Source organism: Pleuronectes platessa, chromosome 20 (assembly GCF_947347685.1).
Source record: "Pleuronectes platessa chromosome 20, fPlePla1.1, whole genome shotgun sequence".
In the NCBI taxonomy this organism is placed as follows: Eukaryota; Metazoa; Chordata; class Actinopteri; order Pleuronectiformes; family Pleuronectidae; genus Pleuronectes; species Pleuronectes platessa.
The window spans coordinates 21,211,745-21,225,468 of record NC_070645.1 but is presented as its reverse complement, the minus strand read 5'-3'; the positions used below and the strand labels follow the sequence as shown (position 1 = coordinate 21,225,468).

At 47.3% G+C, this 13,724-nt stretch overlaps 2 protein-coding genes across 2 annotated transcripts in view; both read right to left on the bottom strand.

Annotated features, from left to right (window-relative positions):
• Positions 1 to 374: 374 nt before the first annotated feature.
• LOC128425672 (5'-AMP-activated protein kinase subunit gamma-2) lies at positions 375 to 7,327 on the bottom strand. The gene is made up of 13 exons (XM_053412397.1): positions 7,000 to 7,327; positions 6,479 to 6,524; positions 5,396 to 5,502; positions 5,139 to 5,220; positions 4,828 to 4,886; positions 4,670 to 4,715; positions 3,988 to 4,042; positions 3,632 to 3,758; positions 3,384 to 3,549; positions 3,260 to 3,297; positions 3,003 to 3,149; positions 2,741 to 2,834; positions 375 to 2,586 (listed from the first exon to the last, which is right to left on the bottom strand). Exons 1-13 carry the CDS (start codon positions 7,060 to 7,062, stop codon positions 1,700 to 1,702), a joined length of 1,917 nt encoding a protein of 638 aa, XP_053268372.1. The 5' UTR covers positions 7,063 to 7,327; the 3' UTR covers positions 375 to 1,699.
• Positions 7,328 to 8,714: 1,387 nt separating this feature from the next.
• The window catches only part of LOC128425543 (histone-lysine N-methyltransferase 2C-like), a 45,048-nt gene continuing 40,038 nt past the window's right edge, over positions 8,715 to 13,724 (bottom strand). Inside the window, 9 exon segments of the mRNA XM_053412175.1 lie at positions 8,715 to 9,214; positions 10,692 to 10,800; positions 11,387 to 11,460; positions 11,731 to 11,847; positions 11,943 to 12,144; positions 12,350 to 12,477; positions 12,589 to 12,725; positions 13,085 to 13,197; positions 13,286 to 13,665. Coding sequence (XP_053268150.1) covers positions 9,122 to 9,214; positions 10,692 to 10,800; positions 11,387 to 11,460; positions 11,731 to 11,847; positions 11,943 to 12,144; positions 12,350 to 12,477; positions 12,589 to 12,725; positions 13,085 to 13,197; positions 13,286 to 13,665 — 1,353 coding nt within the window. The 3' untranslated portion in view covers positions 8,715 to 9,121.

Sequence of the window (13,724 nt, the reverse complement as noted above, 5' to 3'; positions counted from 1 at the left end):
AACGACAGATGGAAGAAATTCACCCCAACAGGAATGAAATAAAAAAAGGTTCTGTCCGTCCTGTTGTTACAACGTTCTCTGAATATTTATATTTTCTACTTCTTAGATCGATGTTAAATTTTCACTCTGGATGAAAAGCTCCAGTTTGGTTTGTCGAGAATCAGGACACGGATCTGGATCTGGATCTGGATCTGACCCGAAAGACACAAATGTGAACCTGTTGGGGGCGTCTCTCTCTCTCCCTCTCTCTCCGTCTCCCCCTGTAGTTCTAGTCCTCAGAGCAGCGACGCCTTCCACACACACAGACACACACACACAGACACACACACACAAAGACACACACACAGACCCAGTGACTGAACAATGTAAACCACTGAAGAATACAAAGGATTATTTCAATTTTATCTTTTTGTATATGGAAATAAACAATTCAACATTTTACAAGGACTTCTTTTAAGTGTGTGTGTGTGTGTGTGTGTGTGTGGTCTCATGGTATTTATTCGAGTACTTTTATAAAATATTAATATTTATGACCATATTCAAGTCCAAGCCTTTGTTAACGCTTTGTGCTGCAGTAGCAGAACTCTGCAGAACATATTGTTGGACTGAAACTAAATATTGTGCAACGAACAGATAAAGTTGTGTAACTGCATTTCTTTGTACTTACACGATGTAGAAAGATAAAAATCATCGTCTATCATAACATTCATGAAAAGAGATCTTTCAGAATAAAACAATCAGAATTCAGTGGATCCCCATGAAGACTCTGATTTCAATGCCTTGATGACACAGAACAAATACTACGTTTCCCAGAATCCCCAGGGGTCACTTCAGGAAACACTTTTGAGGGCAGCAGTTTAGGAGAAAAGGTTCCAGAGGTGATCAGGTTCATTCAAATCTGAACACAACCGGAATCCATCAACACATTCATTTAACAATAAGAGTTTTCAGATTTATTTCAAATGTTAGATTCATCTGGAAGAAAATCCTTCAGCGATTTAAATCTCTGCACCAATCAGAAGCTGCAGTTAAAACGAAAGCACCTATGACAACTACATGACCCGCCCCTTTATGATGTCACAAAGATCCATCTTCCCGTTCATCGTATTAAAAGTTCAAAGTGTTTCATGTGTCGTGTGGAGAAGTTTCTTCATGTCTGGTTCTCAGCTGCTCTGGAGTCATGTGATCATCTGTCAAAGTAAAACCAGCTGACGCTGAGGGGGGGGGGGGGTAAACAACAGTCGGGTCTGTGATAAGAATCTGACAAACTGCAGGAGCACATGTATGACCTGTGTACATGTATGACACGTGTGTGTATATAACCAGCAGAGATCTGATTGGCTCCAGCACACGTCAGCCCAGCTCCAGAGCATCTGTCCAATAGTCGCCCTCCGACTGTCGGCCAATGAAACACAGTCTGAAAGTCTCTCCGGCCAATCACACGTCAGCCACTTCTTCTTCTGTGATCAGAGACAAGTTTGTTGAGTCCAGGGAGACGCCGGCCGATGATGTCATGCTGCGTCCCCACCCTCTTCTTCACCTCCTCCATCATTTGACCCCCCCACTTCCTCCTCCACCCCCCCTCCTCATTCACCTCCTCTCTCTGTCTGTATTTATATATTTTACAAGAGTCGTGGTCCAGATCCGGTTCAAGTTCTCTTTTTGTCTCTGTCTCTACATGAAAGTCATGACTCTGAACCTAATCCTGGACCTGGACCTGATCTTCATCCTGATCGTGGACCAGATCTTGATCCTGGTCCTGGTCCTGGACCTGATGTTTATCCTGGTCCTGGTCCTGATCCTGATTCTCACCCTGATCCTGGACCTGATCTTCATCCTGATCATGGACCAGATCTTGATCTTGATCCTGGACCTGATGTTGATCCTGGTCCTGATCTTGATCCTCACCGTGATCCTGGACCTGCTCTTCATCCTCATCATGATTCTGACCCTGACCCTGGACCTGATCTTCATCCTGATCATGGACCATACCTGGATCTGGATCTGGATCTGGTTCTGGATCTTGATCCTTGACCTGATCTTGATCCTGGGCCTGGACCTGATCTTCATCATGATCCTGGACCTGATCTTCATCCTGACCCTGACCCTGACCATGGACCTGGACCTGGACCTGATCATCATCCTGATCATGGACCAGATCTTGATCTTGATCCTGGACCTGATGTTGATCCTGGTCCTGATCTTGATCCTCACCCTGATCCTGATCTTCATCCTCATCATGATTCTGACCCTGATCCTGACCCTGGACCTGGACCTGATCTTCATCCTGATCATGGACCAGATCTGGATCTGGATCTAGATCTTGATCCTTGACCTGATCTTGATCCTGGGCCTGGATCTGATATTCATCCTGATCCTGGTACTGATCCTGGACCAGATCTGGATCTGAATCTGGATCATGATCTTGATCCTGATCCTGGACCTGATCTTCATCCTGATCCTGGACCTGATCCTGGACCAGATCTGGACCTGGATCTAGATCTTGATCCTGGACCTGATCCAGTCCTGGTGGTGATGAGTCCAGAGTGGTCGGCTGAGAGGGGACAGACTCTTTCCTCCCGAGACCTGCAGACCGAAGAACAACTGGATTATTATTGATCCAGAATCAAACTGATTTGTTAGATTAAATACATTAACCTTCAAAACAAGTTTTAGAGGCCTGAGGTCAGAGGTCACAGTGTGTGTGTGTGTATGTGTGTGTGTTTGTGTGTTTGTGTACCTGCAGGGATTAAAACAAGCGCCTGCAGGATGTCGGACAGAGAGACGATGCCGATGATACGAGAGTCTTCATCAACGACGACCAGCCTGTGAACCTGCGTCACAGACACACACACACGCACACACACGCACACACACACACACTAAAGAACCTTGATAAATCTACTGTGAATTAGCTTTGTGTGTGTGTCCGTGTGTGTGTGTCTGTGTGTCTGTGTGTGTGTGTGTGTGTGTGTGTGTCTGTGTGTGTGTGTGTGTGTGACCTCAGCCTTCACGATTCGGTCCACTATGGTCTCCAGTGTTTCCAGTCTGTTGCACTTCATGACTCCTTCAAAGTACTGAGATCTGTGTCTGAGCGCCTGAGTCACTGTCACGTCCAGGTTGTTGTACGTCTTCTCTGCCGCCAGGTTCTGTTCACACACACACACACAGACACACACAGACACACACAGACACACACACACACGTTCACGACCTCATTAACTCTGCACTGCTATAATGTGAGTTATAATTTACTCACTATCACGTCGAACTTGGAGTAGATGTCCACGACTTTGCCTGTGAACAAATCAGACGACACGTTTCTGACTGTGCCACTCCCCCCCCCCCCCCTCCCCCATTCAATCAGACAGAGCAGTGGTTACCATGGTGATCCACGACGGGCAGGGCGGAGACGCGGCGCCGGGTGAAGACGGACAGCGCGGTGATGAGGGGCGTGTCCGGGTGGATGAAGGCGATGTTAGCGTACGTCCCGACGCCGAGTTCCTCCAGAGACTGATTCATGAAGGCAGGCATGGGCATCTCACACACCTACACACACACACACACATATATATATATACACACACACACACATAGGACGGGTGTGACTGGTGAAGTGTGTCTGACTCACAAACAGCTGCAGGAACTTGAGGATCCTCTTGTGGGTCAGGATGTAGAGGGCGTTCCCGCTCACCGGGTCGATGACAGGAAGTCGATGGATTTGATTTGTTATCAGTGAGTTCACTGCGTCGAACACACTGACACACACACACACACACACACACACACACACACACACACACACACACACACACACACACACACACACACACACACACACACACCTCCTTAGTGCTGCTTCTTCTTCTCTAGGTTTATTTTCAGATCGTAATAAATTATTCACACCTTCAATCTCCACAAACACACGTACTTGTATCTTTGTGGGGACATCTCATTCATATTGTTTTACTGTTCACACACAGATACCTGGCATCAGGTGAAATGTGGACCAGCGGTTTGAAGGTCTCTTGCAGGTACAGCTCTGACAACAAGAAGATCTGGGTTAGGGAACATCTGGGTTAGGGTTAGGGAACATCTGGGTTAGGGTTAGGGAACATCTGGGTTAGGGTTAGGGAACATCTGGGTTAGGGTTAGGGAACATCTGGGTGAGGGTTAGGGAACATCTGGTTTAGGGTTAGGGAACATCTGGGTTAGGGTTAGGGAACATCTGGGTTAGGGTTAGGAAACATCAGGTTTAGGGTTAGGGAACATCTGGGTTAGGGTTAGGGAACATCTAGGTTAGGGTCAGGGAACATCTGGGTTAGGGTTAGGGAACATCTGGGTTAGGGTTAGGGAACATCTGGGTTAGGGTTAGGGAACATCTGGGTTAGGGTTAGGAAACATCTGGGTTAGGGTTAGGAAACATCAGGTTTAGGGTTAGGGAACATCTGGGTTAGGGTTAGGGAACATCTGGGTTAGGGTTAGGGAACATCAGGTTTAGGGTTAGGGAACATCTGGGTTAGTGTTAGGGAACATCTGGGTTAGGGTTAGGGAACATCTGGGTTAGGGAACATCTGGGTTAGTGTTAGGGAACATCTGGGTTAGGGTTAGGGAACATCTGGGTTAGGGTTAGGGAACATCTGGGTTAGGGTTAGGGAACATCTGTCACCTCTCCACGTCTCGATCTTATGTTCCTCCAGCTCGTAGATCTGAACCTGACGAGACATCAGACCAACCTGCTCACACCTGAACACCACCACGAGTGTGTATGTGTGTTACAGTGTGTGTGTGTTTGTGTGTTACAGTGTGTGTGTGTTTGTGTGTTACCATGGGGGATTTGTAGTATCTGGTCAGGATGTTGATGAAGTCTGTGATGGTCAACATCCCTGAACCACAGAGACAGATTCAGATTCTCCACAGGAAACAAATCGTTCAACACAAAGCCTAGGCAATTGTAACACACACACACACACACACCACAAACACACACACACACACACACACACACACACACACACACACACACACACACACACACACACACACACACACACACACACACACACACACACACACACACACACACACACACACACACACACACACACACACACACACACACACACACACACTCTTACCTACAAAGCTCTGGTTCTTGCTCTCCCACAGAGGAGCAGCTCTCACTCCGTTTGCCACAAGAGCAAAAAACGCTTTCTTCACCTAAAACAACAACAGTAATAATAATAATAATAATAATAATATTAGTTCCTAATTAAATCTGATTAATGTCTTTGTACACAAATAAAATGTAATTAATAATCATAACAATAATAACAACGGCAAACATAATAAAGATGATAACGATAATAATAAGAATGAGGACGTAGTGAGCGACCTGCAGCGCGGTGTCGAACACGACCAGTTTGGAACTGGAAGGGACGAGTTGGTAACACTGGTGACGTCTCATGAATCTCATGTAGATGTCCCGCTCCGACGCAGAAGCTACAGGGACACACAGAGGGACACAGGGACACACACAGGGACACACACAGGGACACACACAGGGACACACACAGGGACACACGCAAGGACACAGGGACACACACAGGGACACACACAGGGACACACGCAGGGACACACACAGGGACACACACAGGGACACACACAGGGACACAGGGACACACACAGGGACACACACAGGGACACAGGGACACACACAGGGACACACACAGGGACACACACAGGGACACACGCAAGGACACAGGGACACACACAGGGACACACACAGGGACACACGCAGGGACACACACAGGGACACACACAGGGACACACACAGGGACACAGGGACACACGCAGGGACACACGCAGGGACACACACAGGGACACACGCAGGGACACATACAGGGACACACACAGGGACACACACAGGGACACAGGGACACACACAGGGACACAGGGACACACGCAGGGACACACACAGAGGGACACAGGGACACACACAGGGACACACACAGGGACACACACAGGGACACACGCAAGGACACACACAGGGACACACGCAAGGACACACACAGGGACACACGCAGGGACACACACAGGGACACACGCAAGGACACACACAGGGACACACGCAGGGACACACACAGGGACACACACATTATCATCTAGTGTTAACAACTGTGTGTTTGTGTGTTGACCGATGCTGGTTGCCATGGTGACTTCAACACTGATCGGCGACGCTTGTCTCTCAGCTTGTTGCCGTGACTACACAGCAGCTGACGGTTGGCAGGTGTTGCTGTCAAGCTGCAAAGCATTCTGGGAACAATATCATGTCCCAGTCATCTGACAGAAAGGACGCACACAACTCCAGGGCCCTTCAAAATAAAAATCTGGTCAAATTTGTCGATTTGTCTTCATCTACAGACTCAGGGCGTCAGTGAGTGTGTCTGTGATGAACCTTCTGTCTGTGAATATTCACCAGAATCATCAGGATCCGTCTCCGACATGTCCTCTGCTACCGGGACCTGCCGACAACACACAAGACACCGTGAGGACAGCTGGAGACAACCGGTCCCCGTCTGAGGCTGGGGAGGGACTGACTGACTGACTGAGAGACAGACTGAGAGACAGACTGACTGACAGACTGAGAGACAGACTGAGAGACAGACTGAGAGACAGACTGACTGACAGACTGAGAGACAGACTGAGAGACAGACTGACTGACAGACTGAGAGACAGACTGAGAGACAGACTGAGAGACAGAGAGACAGACTGACTGACAGACTGACTGACAGACTGAGAGACAGACTGACTGACAGACTGAGAGACAGACTGAGAGACAGACAGAGAGACAGACAGACTGAGAGACAGACTGAGAGACAGACAGAGAGACAGACTGAGAGACAGAGAGACAGACAGACTGAGAGACAGACTGAGAGACAGACTGACACTTAAAGCTGCTTCCGGCTGACCGGATGTCCGCTAGCTGATAGCACCTACTTCCCATCCAGCCGCTGTTCTGGGCGCTGTCCCCGGGACCGAGGGGCCTCCCCCCGGCTTCATGTCGACTGTCTGTCCGGCAAGAGGGAGTCCACCGGACCGGAGCCGCAGCAGCTAACAAGCTAACGGAGCTAGCAGGAGGCGCTTCCGGTCAGACACTTCATAATAAAGCACGAGAAACTGATTCAAGGCTCAAACTTGAATTCAATATTTTTTAAAGGTTAAATACACGAACCTCAAAGGTCTTCATTAACGACTCGGTTAATTGAATAAACAACACTGACTTCAACTGTAAATCACGATTTAATTGGAATTACTTGGTTTTAGTTCCTAGATTATTTGTAGTCGAAAATCCACCTTGACAAGCTCCTCCCACCCGTGACCTGACAATGACCTTTGACCACTCCGTGGTAGGGTTTTTATTTTTGTTATATATATGCTTCCACTGGGAAACAATATGAATACACCTAGTTATACCTGTCAATAAAACAACAACAGTGTCATCAATTAACTAAACTTCATGTTTCTGGATGACCTGAAATTTTCCCTTTTTTAATCAGATAAAACAGAGGTTCTGATGCTCGGCAATAAACTTAGATGATCTAATGATGAAGCTGAAACCGTCTGGGAGTCCTCTTTGATCCCGTTTGGTCCTTTGATTCTCACTTAAATTACCAGGACCGCCTTCTTTCACTTACGCAACATCTCAAACATCAGGTCTCAGAACGATGCAGAAGAACGAGTCCTTTGTTCCAGACGTGATGATTGTTATTCCTCATTATCCGGCTCCAGCAGGAAGTCGTTAGAGACTCTGCAGTTTGTCCTCAATGCTGCAGCACGTGTCCTCACAAGAACCAGGGACAGACACCACATGTCTCCTGTGTTAGCTTCACTACACTGACTTCCTTTTACATTTAGACTTTAAAATCCTCCTCCTCACCTACATTACTAATAAGGCAACATCAAACCTTAAAGAGCTCATCGTACCTTATCACCACGAGAGCCCCGAGCTCCCAGAATCCAGGCTGTGACTGAGCTTTATTCAGAAAGTTCCTCTGTAACCAGCTGCTCCTTGTTAACCTCTGGGAGACAAACTGGGAGACTAATGGAAAGTGACTGATTGGACCTGACTCTTCAGAGCGGGACCAAGTCAGCACACACAAAGAAACCAAGAGAATTTCTTTTGTTTAGATTCTTCATGATGTCAAATATTTTATTTCCTGCAGATGATTCTAGATCAGTCTCAACATTTTGCCCCAAAACAAACAGAAACATCGTCTCTCAGTTTTATGGTCGTTTTTTTCATCCTGCGTTTACGTGCCAGCTTTGATCCGGTGTTTGTTTTCTTTTATCATTGGACGTAAACAAACACCTGCAGACAAATCACATTAAATAAAAAAGACCCTAAAGTGTGACAACTGCCCAATGCTTCAGTCTTTGACCAATCAGAAGGCAGGAAACGGTGGCAGAATATTTAAAAGGCTCCAGTGGAAGAGGAGAGCGAGGGTTAAACGCTGGTGATGAAGATGAGGATGATGAGGTCACGTGAGCTCTACACTTTGTTTCAATTTATGGTCCAGATATTTACACGCTGCAGGTCGGACCTTGAACTCACCATGGATTTAGAAAATCGCTTCATTAATAAATAAAAATAAAACAACAAGCTCTTATATTACAGGAAATGTACAAAAACAGGGCGGGGGGGACTTGTGGAATCAAGTTTCTGTTTTTTATTGTTTTGTGTTTTTTAAGTGCAACTTTATTGATAAACTTCCCTTTGACAAAACATTCTCTTATTTCAGTGACTCACATTTTTACACCAGTTTTTACAAAATATACAAACAGAGGACCAGCCCCTTCGTTAGCCACGCCCCCTTAGCTGCCCTGATTATACAGCCCCGCAAACCCCCCCCCCCAACATTAGTTCTCTGACCAAAACTCGATCAGTTTTATTATGAAAGTCTTCTGATATGAAGTGAAGCTCCACCTACAGAGGTGGGCCATTAACATCCAGTTTCAGCACCAAGATGAGAGCTGCCAGGGTGTGTGTGCACGTGTGTGTGTGCACGTGTGTGTGTGCACGTGTGTGTGTGCACGTGTGTGTGTGAACGTGTGTGTGTGTTCAGTTCATCCATTTGCTGCAGTTGACGGCTCCACAGTGACACGGGATCTTGTGTTGATCGTCCTCCAGGTCGAACTTGTAGTCGTACGACAACTGAGAGACGAAGACAGAATCAATATTAAACATTCATGTAATCAGTTTATCAACATTGAGAAACAAATGAAACACTTGATTGGCTGCAAATAACAATAACTTTTTCGATGAATCTATAATTAATTCGATTAAAAGAAGAAAGTTTCATTTCCAGCAGTTTATTTTAAAATGTATTTGGTCCCCTTGTACAATGTTGTTATTTCATTATTCTATTTTATTTAGAATAATAAAAGTTCAAAACACTTATGTGGGTTTGAACCTATCTTAATGGTGTTGAAGATTATTGTAATATCAAATTGAAGATATCTAAAACTGAAGTAAAAAATAATGTTGAGTAATAAAAAATGAATTGTATGGGCGGTGTGGCCCAGGGGGTAGAGTGGGCGTTCTCCAACATGAAGGTTGACGGTTCAATCCCCTAACTGGCCCCTCATTAATGTTGAGTTAATATTATCATGAGAAATCACACATGACAGTACTTGGAAGTTTACTATGTAATAACAGTATTAATATGGTTTAGACAGGTCAGAATGATGGATGTGTGTCGTATACACAAATTAATACGAGTCTCTGTCTCACAGTCTGTCTCCTCCTCCCGCTCACAGTCTGTCTCTGTCTCACAGTCTGTCTCTGTCTCACAGTCTGTCTCTGTCTCACAGTCGGTCTGTCTCTGTCTCACAGTCTGTCTCTGTCTCACAGTCTGTCTCTGTCTCACAGTCTGTCTCCTCCTCTCGCTCACAGTCTGTCTCTGTCTCACAGTCTGTCTCTGTCTCACAGTCTGTCTCACAGTCTGTCTCTGTCTCACAGTCTGTCTCTGTCTCACAGTCTGTCTCCTCCTCTCGCTCACAGTCTGTCTCTGTCTCACAGTCGGTCTCCTCCCGCTCACAGTCTGTCTCTGTCTCACAGTCTGTCTCTGTCTCACAGTCGGTCTCACAGTCTGTCTCGGTCTCACAGTCTGTCTCCTCCTCTCGCTCACAGTCTGTCTCTGTCTCACAGTCTGTCTCTGTCTCACAGTCTGTCTCACAGTCTGTCTCTGTCTCACAGTCTGTCTCACAGTCTGTCTCTGTCTCACAGTCTGTCTCTGTCTCACAGTCTGTCTCCTCCTCTCGCTCACAGTCTGTCTCTGTCTCACAGTCGGTCTCCTCCCGCTCACAGTCTGTCTCTGTCTCACAGTCTGTCTCTGTCTCACAGTCTGTCTCACAGTCGGTCTCACAGTCTGTCTCGGTCTCACAGTCCGCTGAGTTGAGAGCATGTTTGTCTCCAGAGGACAGCGCCGTCAGGTGAACTACTCAAGGCAGGTGATTGGCTGGTTTACTGCCGCCGCCCCCCCCCCCCCCCCCCCCCTCGGGAGACAGTGTCCCAGTGTATGAATTATATCAGACCAGACTAATTGATGACTAAATTAGTGACCAACTTTTGTTATCATTGATTATAATATATTAAACTGATGAGTTGTTGCAGCTAAACGCTCGATCACCTCTTCTCCTCTCTGGATGCGTCGACAGGAGCTGATGATGATCTTGTTTTCCTTCTCCACCGTCACCACCTCTGTGATGCAGTTCGGACCACACGAGTGGTTGATGTACCTGTCAATCACAGATCAATAACACGAGTGGTTGATGTACCTGTCAATCACAGATCAATAACACGAGTGGTTGATGTACCTGTCAATCACAGATCAATAACACGAGTGGTTGATGTACCTGTCAATCACAGATCAATAACACGAGTGGTTGATGTACCTGTCAATAACACGAGTGGTTGATGTACCTGTCAATCACAGATCAATAACACGAGTGGTTGATGTACCGGTCAGTCATAGCACCTGTTCTCCTGCAGGTGTCACTGTTTCTCAGGGACTCAGTGCTAAGCTAGCTTGTTGCATTATTAAAATAATTATAATTATTTAATTAACACATTGTTTTGACCCGTCTGTTTGTCTCCATGGTGAAGTTGTCTGTACTGACAGGATGTGAATCGATGGTGGACTTTCACAATAAAACAACCAACAGCTGACAGGTTGGTTTCATCTGGCTTTGATCCTCACCTGTTGCTCGCAGGTGAGAACACATCTGATGATTGAGCCATTATACAACTTAGAAGGTTCACAACCAGGTGACCTTTGACCTGAGGTCACATTAAAAACCAGTCTGAACCAGTGGGAGGACTCACCTGGCAGGTCCTCCTGTGATGGTGGCGTCGATCACGTAGTCGTTGTCAATCCGAAACATGTACACACCACGGTTCTAGAAACACACACGCAGAGAGGACATCAGTGTGTGTCAGTCAGTGTGTGTGTGTGTGTGTGTGTGTGTAGGCTCTTGTACAGATTTCTTAATGAGGACATTTAGTCCGGACCTCACTTTCTGACCTTTAATGGACGGTTCAGGGGTTCAGACTTGGTTTGAGGGTCACAATGAGGTTTAGGTTCGAGTTGTGATTCTGGTGTGATTGAGGTCAGGGGTCATGTCCTCACTGAGATAGAAGAACAAACATGATGCGTCTGTGGGTGTTACCTGGGACTCGTACAGTCGCTCCTTACGATTGGCCACCTCGCTCCTGATGATGGTGCCGATGTACTCAATGACCATGGTGAATTTCTCAATGTCTCTGGCAGCGTACAGACCGAGACCCTGCACACACACAGACACACACACACACACACTGGGTCAAGGTCCTGTCTGTCAGTCATCAGTCACACGTCCTGGTGGCGCTGCAGGTGTCTCACCTGGATGCGGGAGCGAGCCAGGTAGACGTTGCTCTTCCACTCGGCCTTCATGCGTCGGTACTGGGACGACTTGGAGTGGCGTCCCTGGTGAGCGCTGGCCACAGATTCTCCTGGAGACAGCGAGATGACGCCAGGAACGAGCCCCACGATGGAGCCCACTGAGCCCTGACACCTGGGAGCGATGCTGGTCAGCAGGTACAGTCTGTCGCACACACACAACGTAATGACGTGAGGCGTTCAGGGAGGCTGGGAGTTTACATGTTTCACTTATAGAACACAACACAGATGTGTGACACCCAGAAACAAAACAAACGTCCTCTTAAAACTGTTAATCAATTATCAAAATCATTGACAATTAGTGATCCAATCCATTAATCAACTCATGGCTGCAGATGTAATGAGATTACCTCTTTGCCTGAGAGGCTTTGGGCTCAGAGCGGGCGGAGCCTGAGGGGTTGAAGGCCAGGGGCCACTCCATGAGAGGGTTCCTGCCGTAACGGAAGTTGTAACGTCCACAGGCCTCCACACCTGGTAACTACACACACACACACACACAGAGAGTGAGTCTGTGTCTTCACTTGTGGACATACAGAATGTGTGTGCGTGTGTGTGTGTGTGTGTGTGTGTGTGTGCGTGTGTAACATACCGACTCTATGATCCTGATCACTGCAGACGTGGTTAAACCGAACAGATCTTCTCCTTTCAGATAAGCAGGAAACAGCTTCAGGGTTCCACTGGACGCTCTCATCTGAGACACTGGATCCAGGATCTGATCCCACACAGCTGCAGACACACAAACACACACAAGTCTGTTCACAGGCATTCAGCTCTTCTATTTTCTGCTTCTTCATACAGATTAATAATCCAGTGATGACCTCTGACCTGTTGATGTTAAACAGGTTTGTTTGAACACTCATTTTATTGCGTTTATAAATCTGTAAAATACTGATCTCCATCCACACCTAAAAGATGATGTGTTATAAATACAATAAAAATACCCTAATATTTTTACATTTCATTGAGCGGACTCTTTATGACTTCAAATAAGTGCATCAACTATGAGGAGCAAACCAGAACAACAAGAATCAAGAAAGTACAATTTCTTCAAGAAGGTCAAACTACGAAGTGTTGTGTATATTTACCTTTAGGTGTCGGCCCGGTGAGGATGAGGTCACCGTGGCCTTTCTCCACCACCTTGACTTTGAACAGCGGCTGGCCGTCGGCGTCCTCGATGTAGCACATGTACTTACAGCGTCTGAGGAGCAGGATTATGAATCATTAGAGAGCCATAGGGTTGGGTCATGCTCCATGTTCTACACGTCAGTCCATCAGTCACACTTCACCTGCTGCTGTGGCGCATGCTCCAGTAGATGCGGTTGGCATGGTAACCCACAGGGAAGATGGCCGTCTGGTCGTGGAAGGTCTTCATCTGCTGAGGGAGGAGTCTTCCCACGGCGCAGAACAGCAGGCTGCCGACTCGGAAGGTGTGCTGCCGCTCGCCGCGCTGCACCACGGCAGCGATCTGCCGCGCCTCGTCCCGCTGCACGTACACACGCCGGAACACGGCAAAGCACCGCAGCTCCGAGTCGTACGGGTCGGAGACCACCAGCACAGCGGGGTCAGGGGTCAGCCCTGGAGTGGAGGAAGGGGAACCGCTGGAAGATCGGTCCCCGCTGAGAGGAACTGTCCTGGGCTTGTGAAGGTGACACAACATGGTCTTATCCTGGAGGACACAACAACACAGTGAGATGCAGGCAGAGCTGGTGCGTGTTAGAACTGCTA

What these genes read in the sequence shown, in the direction of transcription:
- LOC128425672 (XM_053412397.1), bottom strand. Translation starts at nt 7,062, where the DNA reads ATGAAGCCGGGGGGAGGCCCCTCGGTCCCGGGGACAGCGCCCAGAACA. An exon ending in CACATTTCACCTGATGCCAG is followed by an intron (nt 3,759 to 3,987) that starts GTATCTGTGTGT and finishes TGTGTGTGTCAG; the next exon opens with TGTGTTCGACGCAGTGAACT. An exon ending in GCTTGTTTTAATCCCTGCAG is followed by an intron (nt 2,587 to 2,740) that starts GTACACAAACAC and finishes TTCGGTCTGCAG; the next exon opens with GTCTCGGGAGGAAAGAGTCT.